Source organism: Sapajus apella, unplaced genomic scaffold (genome assembly GCF_009761245.1).
Source record: "Sapajus apella isolate SASKATOON/1434 unplaced genomic scaffold, GSC_monkey_1.0 scaffold46, whole genome shotgun sequence".
Taxonomy (NCBI): domain Eukaryota; kingdom Metazoa; phylum Chordata; class Mammalia; order Primates; family Cebidae; genus Sapajus; species Sapajus apella.
The window spans coordinates 11,748,655-11,769,564 of record NW_022436986.1 but is presented as its reverse complement, the minus strand read 5'-3'; the positions used below and the strand labels follow the sequence as shown (position 1 = coordinate 11,769,564).

The 20,910-nt window shown below is 39.7% G+C and overlaps 1 protein-coding gene across 10 annotated transcripts in view; it reads right to left on the bottom strand.

Annotated features, from left to right (window-relative positions):
- The window catches only part of FKTN (fukutin), a 94,680-nt gene extending 75,113 nt beyond the window's left edge, over positions 1-19,567 (bottom strand). For 7 of the 10 annotated variants that reach the window (XR_004257492.1, XM_032240267.1, XM_032240265.1 and 4 more), the window contains exons 1-2: positions 19,235-19,480; positions 14,972-15,164 (exon numbers count right to left, since the gene is read on the bottom strand). Coding sequence is in view for 8 of the 10 variants with exons in the window: in XM_032240267.1 (XP_032096158.1) it covers positions 14,972-15,076 (105 nt within the window). In the remaining 2 variants the exon portion in view is untranslated. Of the gene's footprint in view, positions 1-14,971; positions 15,165-19,234 lie in introns of all 10 variants that reach the window. The other 3 variants (XM_032240262.1, XM_032240263.1, XM_032240271.1) reach the window with 3 other exon arrangements.
- Positions 19,568-20,910: the final 1,343 nt, after the last annotated feature.

Below are 20,910 nucleotides of genomic sequence, written 5' to 3'. Positions count from 1 at the left end.
CCCCCACAGTGAGTCCCCACTGGGGCAATGCCTAGTGGAGCTGTGAGAAGAGGGCCACAGTCCTCCAGACCCCAGAGTGATAGATCCACCAGTGACTTGCATGGTGTACCAGGAAAAGCTGCAGGCACTCAATGCCAGCCCATGAGAGCAGTTGTAGGGGCTGAACCCTGCAAAGCCACAGGGTCCAAGCTGCCCAAGGCCTTGGAAGCCCACCCCTCACACACGTGTTCCCTGATATGAGATACAGAGTCAAAGAGATTATTTTGGGTCTTTACGACTTAATGAATAACCTACTGGGTTTTGAACTTGCATGGGGCCTGTAGCCCCTTTCTTTTGGCAAATTTCTCCCTTTTGGAACAGGAGTATTTACCCAATGATGGTACCCCCATTGAATCTTGGGAGTAACTAACTTGTTTTTGGTTTTACAGGCTCATAGGTGGAAGGGACTTGCCTTGTCTCAGATGAGACTTTGAACTTTTGAGTTAATGTTGGAATAAGTTAAGACTTTGGAGGACTGTTGGAAAGGCATGATTGTACTTTGCAATGTGAGAGGATCATGAGATTTGAAGGGCCAGGGGCAGAATAATATGGTTTAGATCTGTGTCCCCACCAAACCTCATGTCAAATTGTAATCCCCAGTGTTGGAAATGGGGCCTGGTGGGAGGTAACTGGATTGTGGGGGCAGTTTCTCCTGAATGGTTTAGCACCATCCTCTTGGTGCTATTCTTGTGATAGGGAGTGAGTGAGTTCTCCTACGATCTGGTTGTTTAAAAGTGTGTAGCATCTCCCCATTCTCTTTTCCTCCTGCTCTGGCCATGTGAGGTACTGGTTCCGCCTTCACCTGCTGTCATGATTGTAAGTTTCCTGAGGCCTCCCCAGAAGCTGAACAGATGCCAGCATCATGCTTCCTGTACAGCCTGCAGAACCATGAGCCAATTAAACCTCTTTTTTTTATAAATTACCCTACCTCAGGTATTTTATAGCAATGCAAAAACAGATGAATACAGCACCTTAAACTTAACATGTACAAAAAAAGAAACCTGATTTTCACCATTCCTCAAACTTGCTCTTCCCAGTCTTATCCATCTCAATAAACAGCAATTTTGCCATTCCAATTACTTAGGACAAAAATACTAGAGTTATCCCTGACTCTCTTATGTCACTCTAATACCCTATATCTAACCCATCAACAAATCCTGAAAATTCTACTTTCCATTTCTCACCAACTCTATCATCAACTCTCTTGTCCAAATCGTTATCACCTCTTGTATAAATTACTACAATAGCCTTCTAATTGGTCTCTCTGTATATTAATCCATTTTCCTGCTGCTGTCAGATCATGTAACATAGCTCAAAACCTTCCCATGTTTCCCATCTCACTCAGGATAAAAGTCAAAGTCCTTATAATGGTTTACAAGACCCTACATAATAGGAAACTCTGACCTTACCTATTATTCTCTCCATCACTCATTCATCTACAGCCACACTGATCTCTATGCTGTTCTCAAAATGGCTAGACATATTCCTGCCTTAGGGCTTTTGTACTTTCTTTGTTTTCTACCTAGTACGCTTCTACTCTAGACATCAAAATACTCATTCTCTTTGAACAGTCTGTGTCTTCTCTTTGTAATGACCTTTCCATCCTTCTTTACCTGAAGAGCTCCTACTCATCCTACAAGACCAACTCAAATTATTATTTCAGGCATGAAATATTCAATAACAGCCTTCCCAAGTATGTTATTCAGCAGTCCCTCTTCCCTATAATCTTTGTACTTACCTAAGCTTGAAGGGTCAAGGTTAGGAATATTGGATATTCCAGTTTTATGGGGCCTGAAGGTTATACCATTTTGTTAGTGCCCCCCCCGACACACACTTTTTTTTTGAGATGGAGTCTCACTCTGTCACCCAGGCTGGAGTACAGAGCTGTGATTCGACTCACTGCAAACTCTGCCTCCCAGGTTCAAGCCGTTCTCCTGCCTCAGCTTCCTGAATAGCTGGGATTACAGGCATGTGCCACCATATTCAGCTAATTTTTGTATTTTTGGTAGAGATGGGGTTTCACCATGTTGGCCAGGCTGGTCTTGAACTCCTGACCTTAGGTGGTCTGCCCACCTCCGCCTCCCAAGGTGCTAGGATTACAGGCATGAGCCACCGTGCCCAGCCATTGGCCCTTCTTAAGAAATAATGTGGGCCGGGCGCGGTGGCTCAAGCCTGTAATCCCAGCACTTTGGGAGGCCGAGGCGGGTGGATCACGAGTCAAGAGATCGAGACCATCCTGGTCAACATGGTAAAACCCCGTCTCTACTAAAAAAAATACAAAAAATTAGCTGGGCATGGTGGTGCGTGCCTGTAATCCCAGCTACTCAGGAGGCTGAGGCAGGAGAATTGCCTGAACCCAGGAGGCGGAGGTTGCGGTGAGCCGAGATCGCGCCATTGCACTCCAGCCTGGGTAACATGAGTGAAACTCTGTCTCAAAAAAAAAAAAAAAAAAAAAAGAAATAATGTAAAAATATATTTTGCAAATGTTACAAAAGTAAATAGCTTTGTAAATATATTCCTCAGGCCCTTAAAAGGTCCCTGGAAGTGAGGGGCCCTGAAGTTTAAATTTCATTATCTTAATGTTTAATCCATCTCAGGAGAACAAGAGTTAATGGCACTTGGTGGCAGTATAGTGGCTGCAACTATAGCTACAGAGAAGGAATACAGTCACTGTCAAGCAAAGACCCTAAAAGTAGAGAACCAAAAGGATAAGTAATCTGACCTTTCTTCCCAGTTTCAAATCCCCACCTGTATCCCATTAGCTGAACCCAACTGGAAACCAAAGGGCAAGAGAGCTTAGCTAATATAATCCATAAAGGTCAGCCTCCCCAAGCACAGAGTATGCTAAAGAGAGAATCTGGAGAGCAAACAGAGCATATCCAGCATGCTATGCTAAGAAGTTTGCTTCTTATTCCATAGGTATACTATGCACAGAATAAACTGGGTCAGATCTGCATCTAAGAAAAATATATCTGACAACAGTACAGAAGAAAGATTACAAAGGCTAGATACTGGGGAACAGAAAAGTTATGAAGTGTGCTTTGAAAAAAGAAGTAGCATATATTGTTGTGGTTTGTTTATGTGTCTCTTTATGTTTCTCACCCTCTCTCCCCTTCACCCCCAAATTTCCCAATTTGTGAGTTTTCAGACAGCAAGGATTGAACTTCATTCATCATTTTGTTTCACAGCCTATTACTGTGCTTGGCACATAGTAAGCTTTCAACAAATACTTGACAAATGAATGGTAGAATGTTCTGAAAGAAATGCCATATAGTTAAAGTCAATAGGTTAAAAAAAAAAAAGGCCTGAAGATATTCTGACACACTGCCTATGGGATATTAGGAGTAGAAATTTAGGGGAAATGAATAATTGAGTAAACAAATAGAATCAGATGCCAACAACAACTGGTAGAAAAAGTCTGGTAGCAACTGAACTCTAGGGATAACTGGGTCAAATAAAGATATATTATCAAAGAAAAAGCATCCAGAAAATAGAAGGTGAAAATTTAAGAGAAAGCCCTACCATTTTTGAAAGGCAGTATCCAACCATGTTTCTTACAGAAATCCCTAAAGCAAATTCTTAATTCAGTATGATCATTAATCATGCTCATATAGTATCAAACAGTAGTACTTTTAGAAAAAATTAAGTCTTAAAGAACTAATCTTTTTCAATTGCTTATAAACTTGCAAATCTAAGGATCAGAAACACTGACCAGTGCAAATTCCACAGCCCTCCAGGTAGCCTTCCACTTCTGCCTCTCTGTATTTCTCCTTTCAGTAGAAGCATTCCTCTTATATTTACTACCAAGCTACTGAAGTTCTTAGATTTATTAGTGAATCACTCATTAATGTGACTTGAAATGGTAGAAAAGCTGTGATTCTTAATAATCAAAACTAGCCAGAAAACCTACACAGCCTAACGTTTGAGAATAAATAAAAAGAGTAAAAAAATACCCTTCAATTCTAACGAAAGAAATCATATCACATTTTTCCTGGATAATAGCAGGAGTGAGAGAGGATGGTGGAAAAAATGGGGCAGTAGTATTTATTAAAGTTTACCATATTAGATCAAGCTATCAAATATAATATTCTTCCTCCAGAAATGACCTATATCTTATCCTTCCGAGCAAAATGGAAGGAGCCCAAAAGTCAAAAAAGATAAAGGGAAAAGCATATTTCTTGCATAATTTTAGCAAATAACTGACCAACTAAAAATGTTCAAAAGCCTTTGTTGCACATGATTTAAATGGCTACAAGACTAATTTCCATTTCTAATAATGGCATATAAAATTGTTCACTGTGAATGGCTACCGTCAAACTTGAAATCCAAAGTCCCCTTTCAACTCCCTCCACCCTCCTTCTAACCAAACATACATAGGCTACTAAATATAATGCAAAATAAGACATCTTAGCACCCGATTCTGTAAGTGGGCTCCTAGATTACACACACAGCTGATTACTGCAGGCACTGGTGCTGCTTATTGGACTAAGTCAAGAACAATAAAAAGGCTTGAATCAGTCAGTGCCGAATACAAACATAGTTCATTGGCTTTGTCTTCCCTCCACATAGGCATCAATATTTTACAATTTTCTGTTGTGCTACAGCATTCCTTAAAGCCATCTCATTTCATATCTTATCACTCTTATTTCTTTTGAACAAATTTATATTTACATATTGGAGTAGCTGTATGAATAAATACAAGTTTTAGGAATTGATTGACAATCTTGAACTTAAGAAACCCAACATACCTCAACCCCAGTTAACTTGGTTTATGAAAAAGTCAAAAATATAAGCTTATAGGGACATTATAAGAATTTAATACAATTTTATTTATCAAACTGCAATGTGAACCTTAAAAGTACTAGAAAATGTAAGTTACTAATAGTTATCTACCACGTAGCAGACAGTAAGTCAGATATATCATATATATTACGTCAACCAGCAATGTTGCTATTAGACCCATTTAAAGAAACTGGGGCTCAAAGAAGTTAAGTGACTTGCTGAAAGCTAAACAATTGCATGAGGATTTGAATTCAGGACTATGTAGCCCCCAAATTCAAAAATTATTGCCTCTGCCATGTCTATCAAATTATGTGTTTCTTGAGTAGGTCCAGTGTTCTATTTATCTCTGTATTCCTAAGTAAACTGTGTAAGATGAGTGATCAATAAATACAGATTAAATGAGCACACACAATTATGATCATACTATCTTGTTCGGTGCAAAAAAAAAAAAAAAAAAAAACAGTGAACAATGAAAATTCTCTTCGGGGTCCTAGAAACATGTCCTTTTCATTTTGGTGTGAGCTGCAAGCCAATTACTTGAAAGCTGAAGCCCACAAACAGTGCTCACAAGGCCACCACACCAAAGGAGTTTGTATTTCAAAGACCTGAAGGGTTGTTTTAGAATCTGAGGAGTCAACTCTACCCATCTATGAAATTGTAGCAGACCCAGTAAATATACTAATTATTTATCTTCAATGCTAACATGATAAACTGGATTACTTAAATCCCATTTGGGGCATCAAAGAAAGCTAGGCTTGTCTAACCAGCTAGGACCAAGAGAAATTCTGTGGTAAGGCCCTAAAAATGGTCAGAAGTAAGACTCCTTAAACTCCAAAGTAGCAAATACCCCTTCTACCCTAACCAATGACAGATCGTAGAGTATTCTTTCCTAAAAAGCCTGAAAAGTTTTGCAGTCTTTCTTACCATAGTGCTGCAGGAATTTCCTGCTACTAAATTTGGGTTGGGATCAAAGATAAAATCAATTTTTCATCCCTATCTCTAACACATAATCTCAAGTGTCTCTCAAAATCACCTTGAAGTTCAAGAATGACTTAGAATCTTGGTTTTTATGTTGATGACGCTAACCTGTAACTGTACACTGATCAAGACTATGATTTTGTACTCTTTGGCTACCAAATCAAACATTTAATTGAACTAGAAATAATTTTTACATGACTTTATTTATCTAAGAATATCCTACAAAATACTACTCATTGAACAAAAGAGTAATGCAATTTAGATACATTCAGTAAACAAAGTTAACAATAGTTCAGGTTCTCTTCCTATGTCAGAAGAAAATACATTAGAAAACTGAGGATGCATCTATACTTAATTAAAGTTTGAGTTAAAAAATGCTGTGTATAACTGAGATCTAGAAATTTAACAAAACTCCAAAACCTTAAAAATTTTCCACAGCGACATTGAAGAAAATTTAAAAGTTGGTATTTTAGCATCTAATTAGTCTATCCTTACTATTTTTATTTTATATACATATACATTTTTGTTTATTTTTTGAGACAGGGTCTCCCTCCCTTGCCCACGCTGGAGCGCAGATGTTAGCTCACTATAACCTCAAACTCCTGGGCTCAAAGGGATTCTCCCACCTCAGTCTCCCAAGCAGCTAGGACTACAGGCATGTACCACCACACCCAACTAATTTTCTTATTTTTAGCAGAGACGAGATATCACTATGTTGCCCAGGCTGGTCTCAAATTCCTGGGCTCAAGCAATCCTCTCGCCTCAGCATCCCAAAGTGCTAGGATTACGGGCAGGCACCTTGGTCTCCTCACTATTTTTAAATAAAGCATTTTTTTTTCCCTACTGGCATAGAGAAACTACTTGTATTCTTTCAGACAGCATCCTGTTTTCTTACACTAGAACATACAGGAAGCATCTATACTTCCATCAGCATCTGTCCCAAATTAAATTATAAATACTAGGCAGGAAAAACTACCTCATTCATTGTTTCTATTGCCTTGGGAAAATATTCTTCAAATTGTGACTTTTAAATAACAGTTTCTGAATTCATGAGCAAATTTTAAAATTCCATTTAAAAAGATACAATTACTGGGCTAGAAATGGTTTAATATAATTTCCATATATTAAAAAAAAATTTTCTTTGAGACACAGTCTCCCTGTGTCGTCCAGGCTGGAGTATAGTGGTGCAATCACAGCTCACTGCAGCCTCAACCTCCCAGGCTCAAGTTATCTTCTCACCTCAGCCTCTTGAATAGCTGGAACTATAAGCACATGCCACTATGCTTGGCTAATTTTTGTATTTTTTGTAGAAATGAGGTTTCGCCATGTTGCCCAGGCTGGCTCAAACTCTTGGGCTCAAGAGATCTGCACACCTCAGCCTCCCCAAATTCTGGGATTACAGGTGTGAGTCACTGTATCCATTCCATATAGTTCAATAAAATAAAAATTGAACTATATTGTGTTATATTTTAGAACTGTGGTATTTTAGAACTTAGATATAATGTCTACCTATTATCAAAAGTAAACATAAAAAACAAGAATCTGGTAGGAATAACAAACCTTACAAAATTAACAGTATATAAAGGTTACTTGAACTTTAATTACATATTACTTATATTCAAAAGATTATATTTTTTTTAATGAATAAGGCCCTAATACTAATGTAGCTTATATGGTATGGACACAATACAACAAATACTATTTTTCATTATAAAATTTAAAAATAATAATAGCCAATTTTCACTGGTCTCTTTCTGTATAACGTGCATTGTTCCAAATGTTTTATGTATATCAATTCATTTAAGCTTTACAAGTCTACAAGGTGGTATTGTTATTGCCGCCATTTTGTAGATAAAGAAACAAAAGCATTTAGAAGTCAAGTAATTAACTCAAGATCCCACAGCTAATAAACAGTATAGATGAGGTTTAATTCCAAACTGATGTTCATGCTCTCAACAACTATGTTACATTGCCACCAAGGAAAAGGGTCAAGACAGCAGTTCTTTATTATAATTTAATATATAATTAAGATGGGATTTTTAAATCAATGGATAATTCAATAAGGGATATTGGGACAACTGGTTAACTATTGGGAAAAATGTAAGTTAGATATCTAATTCATACCTCATACTAAAATAAATTCAATTTAGTGAAAACATTTAAACATTAAATAGACAAAATTACAGTTAAATATTCCCATAATCTTGGGCTAATTATAACATAAAAATCAGATGCCCTAAGGAAAAAAGATCTTGACATCTGTCTACTTAGAAATTAAGTACTAATTTATTGAGGGAGTACACCATGAATATAAAGTTAAAAGGCAAATTACATGTCAGGAAAAATATTTGAAATATGATAAATATTTAATATCCTTCAAACTATAAAGAACAGCTACAGAAAAAGACAACATCATCAGGAACATATGTGAAAGATACAAATAAGAAGAAATAAGAATACAAATAAAAAGTACCAATACACATACGGAAAGATGTTTAACCCCACTAGTGATCAAAGAAATGACCTCTAATGGAGTTGAATAGCTTTCAATTTCCGAATATTACGAACACTAAAAATTAATGAATGAGGTTTTGGGGTAGACTCCTCAGGTTCACATTCCATCTTCCCCACTTAATAACTGTGACATTAGGAAAATTACTAAATCTCTCCAAACCTCAGTGTTTTTGCTAGAAAAATGGGGAGAACTGGATTTACTCAACTTGTTGTAAGAATTAAATGTGTGTATGTAAAGTGCTTAGCAAAGTGTCTACTCAATCAAGCACATTAAAAAATGTTAGCTGCTATGGCAGACACTATAGGTAAGCTGACCTGACACCCATTCTGAAACCCATTCCCTTTTGCAATCTCTATTATAGAGGCTGGAAAAGCTAAATGACGGTAGTAAAACCTTACTTCCCCAGATTCTCTTATACTTGGGAATCTGCTGGCCACTGTCACAAAAGTGGAAGCCTGGTAGATCACTCTATTACTTCTTCTAGTAATATGCTAGTACAATTCTCGATTACTTCTTCTAGCCTTGTTGGAGCACAAGGAAATACCAAGATTATTTTAGAGGTTCTGCACTTACAGATATGGACAAACAACCCTCTCTTTGTTTAACCTACTATTAGCCAGCCATCTCTAACTGAAACACATGCCATTATTATTGTTATTCCTATTTATGAAAAGTTATGAGAAATCAGGCATACTGCTTGTCCTTAGGAAAGATAACTTTGCAATACATAACAAAAATCTAAAATGTGCATATTAGATCTAGAATTTCAACTCTAGGGCTTTACCCTAAGAAAATAATCAGGGAAGGGTTGAAGATGTCACAGAAAGACATTCATTGGATAAACAGCCAAGATCACAGGTAGAATCAGTATAGCCCCTTATTTTTAAAATTATATAGCACGGAAAAAACGGAGCTAGGGACATTAAAGGTCAGCTTGGCACATTAGACATTGGGTGGTTTGGATAGGTAAATTATTATTATTATTATTTTTTGAGACGGAGTTTTGCTCTTGTTACCCAGGCTGGAGTGCAATGGCGCGATCTCGGCTCACCGCAACCTCCGCCTCCTGGGTTCAGGCAATTCTCCTGCCTCAGCCTCCTGAGAAGCAGGGATTACAGGCACGTGCCACCATGCCCAGCTAATTTTTTGTATTTTTAGTAGAGACGGGGTTTCACCATGTCGACCAGGATGGTCTCGATCTCTTGACCTCGCGATCCACCCGCCTCGGCCTCCCAAAGTGCTGGGATTACAGGCGTGAGCCACCGCGCCCGGCCCTGGATAGGTAAATTATTTAACGTCTCAAGAGTTTTGGTTTTCCAGGCCAGTTGTGGTGGCTCACACCTATATTCCCAGCACTTTGGGAGCCTAAGGTGACAGAACTGCCTGAGGCCAGGAGTTTAAGACCAGCCTGGGCAACATAGCAAGACTCTGTCTCTACAAAAATTTTTTTTAATTAGTCAGGAGTGATGGCATGTGCCTGTAGTCCTCCTAACTACTCAGGAGGTTGAGGCAGGAGTACTACTTGAGTCCCAGAGTTCAAGGTTACAGTGAGCTATGATTATGCCACTGTACTTCAGCCTGGGTGAGAGCGAGATCCTCTCTTAAAAAAAGAAGAGTTTCACTTTTCTCATCTATAAAAATTAGGTCTAATAACCCCATGTAACAATGCTGCATAATAAACTTCCCCCAGTCTTATGGCTTATAAGCACTTATTTCCCCCTTCACAAATCTGTGAGTCAGCTGGGCAGCCATGCATTGGTCTGCTCAATACATTTTTCTCCTCTCCTATAGGTCAGGGGAGCATAAAAACTTAAGTCAAATCAAAACAGCCTGTTTGAAGCTTCTTCATGTGTCTGTTAACATTCTACTGTTTAAGCCCAACATATGCAGGGGAGCAAAGTGATTAATTCTGATGAATAGTTCTAACTAAGAAATGCGGAAAAAAAACATGAAAAAAAAATCTTTTTTTTCCATGATTGTTTCCATGATTGTTTTTAGTATTAAACTGAGCATGGAAAGCATCTACTACAATTCTCAATAATTATTATAATAAACCCCAGAGAGATTTCACAGTGTAACAACACTGTCTCAACTTTGGAATTCCTTATCTGGTATATTCCACAAAATCTTTAGAAGCTATTGATTTCCACATCATTGTCTCTTCTTTATTCCTATAGATACAGATGACTTCTGCCAAGATGCCAAATAGAAACAGCTCCGAGGCGCAGCTCCCAGCCAGAGAGGCGCAGAAGGTGAGTGATCTCTGCATCTCCAACTGAGGTACCAGGTTCATTTCAACGGCAATGGTTGAACAGTGGGTATAGTCCAAAGAGGGCGAACCAAGGCAGGGCAGGTGCTGCCCCACCTGGCAAGTGCAATGGACTGTATGATCTGGGACTTCTCCCTTCCCCTTCCCCCCGCCGCCACACTAGTTCAGATACCACACTTCTCCCAAGCCCTCTGCAACCCACAGCCCAGGAGATCCCTGCCAAAAAGCACTGCGAGTTACCAGCACAAATCTGAGCAGCAGCTCTGGCGGGCACCACAGGTTGTCAGCACAAATCTGGATGGGAGATCTGACTAGCACCTAGAGCACCTGCTGGACAAAGCTACTCACCCCCCAAAAAGAGGGAGAGCTGAAAGCAGGAAGACAGGTGATACAGCTTGGCAGATCCAACCCCTACAAAGCCAAGAAAACTGAAGTCCTCTCACTTGGGAGTTTTGCAGCCAGCACATCAGTTTGAGCTCAACCAGGGACGATCAAGCTCGGCAGGAGAAAGGGAGTCCACCATTGTGAAGGTGGGGCTAATCGCACCTGAGTAAACAAAAGCAGCCAGGCTGAGGCCGAGGCAGCCCGGCAGCGCTTCAACAGGCAAACAAGAGACAGACTACATCCTCAAGCAGCTCCCTCACACCTGTAGAACCAAAAAAACACCTCATACAGGAGAGCTCAGGCTACACTAGGTGGGTACCCTTCTGGGACGAAGCTACCAGAGGAAAGATCAGTCAACAATCCTCACTGCTCCATAGCTCCCATGGGTGATTCCCAGACAACCAAGGCCTGGAGTGGACCTCAAGCAGTCCTAGAGCAGAGGGGCCTGTTAGAAGGAAAACTAAAAAACAAAAAGAAATAGCCTCAATGGCAACATAACATATCTACAACCATCCGATCTTTGACAAACCTGACAAAAACAAGCAATGGGGAAAGGATTCCCTGTTTAATAAATAGTGTTGGGAAAACTGGCTAGCCATGTGCAGAAAGCAGAAACTGGACCCCTTCCTGACACCTTACACTAAAATTAACTCCAGATGGATTAAAGATTTAAACATAAGACCTAACACCATAAAAACCCTAGAAGAAAATCTAGGCAAAACCATTCAGGACATAGGCGTAGGCGAGGACTTCATGACCAACACACCAAAAGCATTGGCAACAAAAGCCAAAATAGACAAATGGGACCTAATCAAACTCCACAGCTTCTGCACAGCAAAAGAAACAGTCATTAGAGTGAATCGGCAACCAACAGAATGGGAAAAAATTTTTGCAGTCTACCCATCTGACAAAGGGCTAATATCCAGAATTTACAAAGAACTAAAACAGATTTACAAGAAAAAAACAAACAAACCCATTCAAAAGTGGGTGAAGGATATGAACAGACACTTTACAAAAGAAGACATACATGAGGCCAACAAACATATGAAAAAATGCTCATCATTACGGGTCATTAGAGAAATGCAAATCAAAACTACAATGAGATACCATATCACACCAGTTAGAATGGTGATCATTAAAAACTCTGGAGACAACAGATGCTGGAAAGGATGTGGAGAAATAGGAACACTTTTACACTGTTGGTGGAGGTGTAAATTAGTTCAACCATTGTGGAAGACAGTGTGGCGATTCCTCAAGGACCTAGAAATAGAAATTCCATTTGACCCAGCAATCCCATTACTGGGTATATATCCAAAGGATTATAAATTGTTCTACTATTAGGACACATGCACACGAATGTTCACTGCAGCACTGTTTACCATAGCAAAGACCTGGAACCAACCCAAATGCCCATCGATAATAGACTGGACAGGGAAAATGTGGCACATATACACCATGGAATATTATGCAGCCATCAAAAACAATAAGTTCATGTCCTTTGTAGGGACATGGATGAAACTGGAAACCATCATTCTCAGCAAACTGACACAACAGCAGAAAATCAAACACCGCATGTTCTCACTCATAGGCAGGTGTTGAACAATGAGAACACATGGACACAGGGAGGGGAGCACTACACACTGGGGTCTGCTGGGGGGAAATAGGGGAGGGACAGTGGGGGGTGAGGAGTTGGGGAGAGATAGCATGGAGAGAAATGCCAGATACAGGTGAAGGGGAGGAAGGCAGCAAATCACACTGCCACGTGTGTACCTACGCAACAATCCTGCATGTTCTTCACATGTACCCCAAAACCTAGAATGCAATAAAAAAAAATTGAAAAAAAATAAAAAAGAAGTAGCCTCAACATCAACAGAAAGGACATCCACTCAGAGACCCCATCTGAAATCACCAACTTCAAAGGTAGATAAATCCATGAAGATGGGAAGAAACCAGCGTAAAAAGGATGAAATCATCAAAGACCAGAACACCTCTCCTCCTCCAAGGGATCCCAACTCCTCACCAGCAAGGGAACAAAACAGGATGGAGAATGAGTTTGACGAATTGACAGAAGGAGGCTTCAGAAGGTGGGTAATAAACTTCTCTGAGCTAAAGGAACATGTTCTAACCCAATGAAAAGAAACTAAAAACTGTGAAAAAAGGTTAGACAAAATGCTAAATAGAATAACCAGCTTAGAGAAGAACATAAACAACTTGATGGAGCTGAAAAACACAGCACAATAACTTCGCAAAGCATACACAAGTTTCAATAGCCGAATCAATCAAGCAGAAGAAAGGATATCAGAGATTGAAGATCAACTCAATGAAATAAAACAAGAAGGCAAAATTAGAGAAAAAAGAGTGAAAACAAATGAACAAAGCCTCTAAGAAATATGGGACTATGTGAAAAGACCTAATCTGCGCTTGATCAATGTGCCTGAATGTGATGGAGAGAATGTATCCAAGCTGGAAAATGCTCTTCAGGATATTATCCAGGAGAACTTCCCCAACCTAGCAAGGCAGGCCAACATTCAAATCGAGGAAATACAGAGAATATCACAAAGATACTCCTCAAGAAGAGCAACCCCAAGGCACATAATCATCAGATTCACCAGGGTTGAAATGAAGGAAAAAATGCTAAGGGCAGCCAGAGAGAAAGGTCGGGTCACCTATAAAGGGAAGCCCATTAGACTCACAGTGGATCTCTCAGCAGAAACCCTACAAGCCAGAAGAGAGCGGGGGCCAATATTCAACATCCTTAAAGAAAAGAACTTTCAACCCGAATTTCATATCCAGCCAAACTAAGTTTCATAAGTGAAGGAGAAATAAAATCCTTCACTTGGACAAGCAGTTGCTGAGAGATTTTGTTGCTACCATACTAGCCTTATAAGAGCTCCTGAAGGAAACACTAAACACGGAAAGAAACAACCAGTACCAGCCACTGCAAAAACATACCAAATGGTAAAGACCAACGACACAATTAAGAAACAGCATCAACTAACAGGCAAAACAACCAGCCAGTAACAAAATGGCAGGATCAAATTCACACATAACAATATTACCGTTAAATGTAAATGGCCTAAATGCCCCAATCAAAAGACACAGACTGCCAAACCGGATAAAAAGTCAAGACCCAACAGTGTGCTGTATCCAGGAGACCCAACCCAGGTACAAAGACACACATAGACCGCAAATAAAGGGATGGAAGATTTACCAAGCAAATGAAGAGCAAAAAACAGCAGGAGTTACAATCCTAATCTCTGATAAAACAGACTTTAAACCAACAAAGATCAAAAGAGACAAAGAAGGGCATTACATAATGATAAGAGGATCAATGCAACAAGAAGAGCTAACTATCCTGAATACATATGTACCCAATACAGGAGCACCCAGATATATAAAGCAAGTTCTTAATGACCTACAAAGAGACTTAGACTCCCGCACAAAAATAGCGGGAGACTTTAACACTCTACTGTCAATATTAGACAAATCAACACAAAGAAAATGGCACACATATACACCATGGAATACTACGCAGCCATAAAAAACAATGAGTTCATGGCCTTTGTAATGACATGGATGAATCTGGAAACCATCATACTCAGCAAACTGACACAAGAACAGAAAATCACTCACAGGCAGGTGTTGAACAATGAGAACACATGGACACAGGGAGGGGAGCATCACACACAGGGGTATGTTGGAGGGGCAGGGGACTAGGGGAGGGACAGCAGGGGACAGGGAGTTTGGAGGGGGATAACACTGAGAGATATGGCTGATGTAGGTGAGGAGGGGATGGAGACAGCAAACCACCATGGCATGTGTGTACCTATGCAACAATCCTGCCAGATCTGCACATGTATCCCAGAACTTAAAGCATAATAAAAAAAAAAAGATCCAAAAATTTAAATAATCATGATTAATTTTATGTATTGCAAAGAGAAATGTGATAGGAAAATATACAGCTAAAATGAATTCTAATGATAAGAAAGGAAGAATAAAATTACCTTTGCTGATAAATAGTGCTTGTAGTAGTACAACTGAAACAGCAGAAATGCAGAACTTGTCAGTATTAAAAGGGCCAAAACCACGTTCTTATTGATTCTACTCATTAGTCTGTGGTGCACACTTGGTTGTCTTTTGAAAGTAACTCAGTCGTTTTCATCGTTTTGGATTTGGAAAGGAAGATAATTTTGTTTTCTGTGAACAAAAGGAATATTTCTAAAGAGACAAAAACCTCTTTAATTTCTCACCTCTAATAACCAACAACAGAACAAAGAAAAAATTAAATTTCTACACGCATTCTTTGATCTGATCATTTTCTAGGCTAAAGAAACAATCAAATATGGGATCAATGATGAAAGGACAAAAATGTTTATCATGGCTTTTTTTTTTATAACTGCAAATAACTGAAAACATAAATAGATATTTATAAAAACTGACCAACAAAGCTTAAGAGGTGCTTTTCTCCTCCAGTTTCTGATTCAGGAAATCTGGTATGAGACCTCTGAATTTGCATTTCTGACAAGTTCCCAAATGATGCTGATGCTGCTGACAATGCTGAGAACCACTTCCAAAGAAGAAACTGAGAACGTTTTTTTGTCAAGGAACATGGCTTGTAAGGCAGCTCTTTGATGCTTTTTGACTTTGTGTGTGATCTAGGATGTGGTCAGTTTTTCTTAATCCGCCATGCATGTTTTCAGTTTTTTCAACTGTAAATAATGCCACAATAAATATTTTGTTCTTTTACCTTATGTCTCATCTCTGATTATTTCTTTAGGGTAAGAAATTTAATACAGTTCTACTTCTTCCTAACTTGTCTCCACTGTTTGATTTTGGTTAAATACCTTTAGTTCTTCAAGTGCTTATATTTATTCCTTCAATTCTTCAAATATACTAATACCTACTACTCTTGATATCTTTATATGTCTTTTGTTCTCCAGCCATAAAATAAGAAGAAATCAACAAATATGCCCTGAACTGCAAAAAATAGGGGACTGAGTAGCAAATTGGCAGGCATGAAGAGAAAACGCCTCTAGAAATGTATTCAGAGATAAGACAAAAAAATAAACATTTTTCAGCTGTTCTCAAAAGCCAAAAATACCCCAGTAGCAATAGCTACCATCAAAATGTCCCTAAATACTGTTGGTCTTTCTCATTGTCCATTTATTTTCCTTTCACTTCTAACTTCTCACAACTGTCAGCAGCTTGGAAGTAAGCATTAGACTGAAAGGGGTTAAGATGTCTCTTTATATGCTTACCATTCATGCACTTCTTCATCCTTTGCAATATAACCTCTACCTAAACATGCTGACACTTGAAGATAAAAAGCTAATGAAATTTAGCCTCTCCAGTAGATGTTCCAGAAAAATCATGAATACATAGTGACTCCCTTCTGAATGGCGATGGTGTAAGAGGGTTTTGAAAAGAGACTGGCTGAAATGAAAGCTCTAGATAAGATAGGTTAGCAAGAAGGGATGTGAAGACAGGAAGGATTGTCTTTGGGTTGGTAAGAGTCTAAGTGGTTTTGTTTTCCTTATTGTGTATGCTATGTGAACATCAATTGATTTTGTAATAAGAAAAAACTACTAAGTCTTTTTAAACTTTAAAAATTCTTCTCTCATCCTAAATGAAATGATAAATATTCATTTACTAGAGCCCAAATGCATTATAAGGTTGAATTATGCTAATGTCTCCCCATTTCTGGAGTAACAAAAGCTTTTTTTTTTTATTAAGAAATGGGGTCTTGCTCTGTCACCCAGGCTGGAGTGCAGTGTCACAATCATAGCTCCCTGCTGCCTCAAACTGCTAGTCACAAGCAATGCTTCCACCTCAGCCTCTTGAGCACCTGGGATTATAGGAATGAGACACTATGTCTGGCTCCCAAGTTATTTTTAAGTGGCTTCCTCAAGAATTCAAGTACTTAATTGCTTGGTTGCAGATGCTTGGGTATTAATCTTAATAAAACCATACAACAAATAGAGTCAAACACAGGGCTTAGAGTATATCATGTACTTAGTGCAACACTGAAATTGTGAATGTATGTACCCATGTAAAATCTGGATGAATGTTCCCAAAAATATTAATAATGGTTATCTTTGGGTGGGGAGAATTAGGAGTGATTTTTACATGGTTCTTTATACTTTTTTATATTGTTCCAATATTTTTATAGGCATATATTATTTTCATAAGGAGTAATTATTTTATCTTAAGAGAAAGAGATAATGGGTGGTGGTAGTGGCTTAATAATTGCCATATGTGCTAAACAGGATCTAGATTCTTGTCACTTAAAAGTATGGTCCCAAGAACATCAGCATCACATTGGAGCTTGCTAGAAATATAGAATTTTCAGGCCCCATTTACTGATTCATAATCTTCATTTTAATAAAATCCTCAGATGATTCATATGTACATTAAAATTTGAAAAGCTCTGATCTAGATGCTAAGGGTTTTACGTGCAGAGAAGATAAGAACAATGTCTACCTTGTTCATCGTTATATCCCTAGCACCAGCAGTGCTTGAGACATATTTGTTGAATAAATAACTATGTAAATAATATCACTTCTGGGTAGACAATTAGAAAGGCAATAGAGATTTTATCTATTTGAATTATTTATTTTCTGCCAGTATTCCCTGAAGTAGGTGCTTATCATTTGCTGCAAATGCTGTTAAATTAGTTTAATAATAACGGTGGGCCCCTGAGAACCTACAATTATATGTAACTTTTTTTGTAAAAGGACTCCTTGCTCTTAGCTCTGAGATCCACATGCCTCCTTCAATAATTTCTCTAACCTTCTATCTATGGGTATAGCCTATAGTTATTCTCTCTACAATCTCTCCCTCAAAACAAATCCATTCTCAACATTTTAACTACCACCTGTGAGAGAAAACACTATTTAAATTACAGTCTATGCACTCAATCCGCCTTTTTCAACAATATTTCCTGTACCTCACCTCAAATTTAACATATTCAAAATTAACAATTTTTTTTTTTTTTTGAGATAGAGTTTCCCTCTTGTCCAGGCTGGAGTGCAGTGGTCTGATCTTGGCTTACTGTAACCTCTGCCTCCTGAGTTCAAGCAATTCTCCTGCCTCAGCCTCCTGAGTAGCTGGGATTACATGCACCCGCCACCAAATCAGGCTAATTTTCTGTATTTTTAGTAGAGATAGGGTTTCACAATGTTGGCCAGGCTGGTCTCGAACTCCTGACCTCAGGTGACCACCCACCTCAGGTGACCACCCACCTCAGCCTCCCAAAGTGCTGGGATTACAGGCATGAGCTACCGCATCCGGCCCAAAATTAACAATTTTATTCTCTGTCAGCTATCTTCCTCTCCCCCTCCAGAAGAAAGTGGCTCGCTCTGCGTCCTCGAAGTCTCTAGTTTTACAGGCTTTAGACAAGAGAGAGCAGCTGACCCAACATCATCTTACAGAGAACAGGCTCTAGAATTAAATGACAGCCAAAAGGCTAGTTATTGGCAAGATCAGCACTCTACAATCTAAATTACGTTATTCCCAATACACTACTGCATGCTGGAATTCAATAGAATTCCCATTTTTGCCAACAGCACTTAAACTTACTTTTTAGAAACCCAGGTTAAAAATATTATCACCTAGATCCATGAACTCAAAATCCTGTGTATTGTTCTTTGGGCATTTCCCCGGTTCCTTTTTTCCTCCTTGTCAGAACACCCTGCATTTCTTTCCACTTGGGGTTCTTTCATTATTCAATGCCAGCCTTCCCAAATCTTCTACCCTCACAAAACATATGTGCACAAACAGAATATAACATTCCTGCCTTTGATATCTCTGTCCATGGCCCAACAGAGATGGTTTCCAATCACCCAAACCCTATTCATCCTCAGAGTCTAGCTCAAACACAGCCTTTTCTACTTGAGCTTCCATCTGCCCAATTTCTAAGGTACTGCTCTATTATTCACTTTGATATTAGTTCATAGATTGATTTTTACTCACTGGAAACGTGCTATCTTCAAAAGCATAAAGAATCTGATATCATCTAGGTCCTTGTTTGTTTGTTTGTTTTTTTAACATCTGAGAAAACTGAATCCAAGAGAAAGGGGGGTTACCTCATGCTAATTTAGAAATTAGAAATTTCAGGCCGGGAGCGTTGGCTCACGCCTGTAATCCCAGCACTTTGGGAAGCCGAAGCGGGTGGATCACCTGAGGTCAGGAGTCACTAGGGCAACCCTGCTACTACAAGAGTCTGATCGCCCTCCAAACTTTCACCTGTCCCAGAAGGAAGATTTTACCTGATGACACGCCCAGACGTGTGGGAAGGACTGGCCAAGTGGAAGTCTACCACGCGATGCTCGTGGACTGACTGAGGAGTACTCAGCCCGGAGCGCGCTCAGCCTGTGGCCGGCCTCCCCGCCAAGGGGTAGGCAGGTGCCCAGAATACTGGAGGATGCCCGGTAAGGGCACCCGAGCCACCAGCGGCACCTGTTTGAAGGCGCCCACCTATCTCTAGCTACGGAGCTGAGACTCCCGTACCTTACCTCACTCAACAGTAGCGGCAACCACTCCGCTTTACGGCGTTCACAGCAATCGCCGCAAAAGCGGCCGTCAAGTGCTGAGCCTCGGAGGCTTGCTGGGTTCCGGCCGTGAAGTTCCCACCGTCCAGTTCCCTCCTCGGCTTGTCTGTGGCTCGTGTCGCATCCTCACCGCCAGAAGTTTACTGAGCCCTGGCGATTCCTCGCTTTTAGAATCTAGCCACTTTGCCAAAGCCCTCTTTTTTTTTTTGAGACGAAGTTTCGCTCTTGTTACCCAGGCTGGAGTGCAATGGCGCGATCTCGGCTCACCGCAACCTCCGCCTCCTGGGTTCAGGCAATTCTCCTGCCTCAGCCTCCTGAGTAGCTGGGATTACAGGCACGCGCCACCATGCCCAGCTAATTTTTTGTAGTTTTAGTAGAGACGGGGTTTCACCATGTTGACCAGGATGGTCTCGATCTCTTGACCTCGTGATCCACCCGCGTCGGCCTCCCAAAGTGCTGGGATTACACAAAGCCCTCTTATCTCTTGTCTAATTAACAACTACAGCAGCACACTCAGGCAATCTCAGATTTTAAGAAAAGTTAAACGTTTTCGGCAGCGGACGATGAACTGGAGGCAGCAGCTGAGCTGTTTTCCAAAGCGTATGAGTTCAGATAAGGCAGAATGCTCATTAAATGTGAGCTGCTGATACACGAATGATTTTTTAGTGCGTGTGCTTCGCTGAGAGGGATTCAGCGTAACTCCCTGAATGTTGGTTTGGATACAATTAGTAGAGATAGGGGATAGAGTGGAAAATAGCAGCTGCGTTCACTACTGCTCATAAAGCTGAGGTGCCTTTATGACATCCAAGATCCAGTGGCCTGTTGCCCTCCAGTTTCGGGCTGGATACAATTTTGGACCTAATTCTTTAACTTTTTTCTTTTTTTTTTTTTTTTTTTTTTGTAGAGACGTTGGGGGCTAGCAGAGGGGGGAGCAGGGGTCCTCACCATGTTGTCCAGGCTGGTCTCGAACTCCTGGCCTCAGGCGATCCTCCCGCCTTGGTTAACTTTTAACGGTGTAATCCAAAAGATTGTTGTTAAGCCTCAGTTATTAATCTTGTTATAAATTTTTGAAAACCATAAAGCATTACACCAGTTACTGTAATAATTTATTTCTACAAAACGGAAAATACTCCCGTCATGTATTTGTTTTCTAAGCTTTGTTTTTTAAAAATTCTATCAATACAGAAAGAAAAGGAAGTCTTCCTCATTTCCTAGAGGTTATCACTTTTACCAACGTTTTATTTTACCTTATCAAATAATTCCTTCGTACATACAAGCTTACTGTAGAAGTCCTCCTATCCAACACACTCAGAACTGGTACTCGGTAGGTTAATTTTTTTTTTTAAAGTAGGTTACATCAAGAGGAAAGAAGTTATCAAAGCTTAATGGTATTA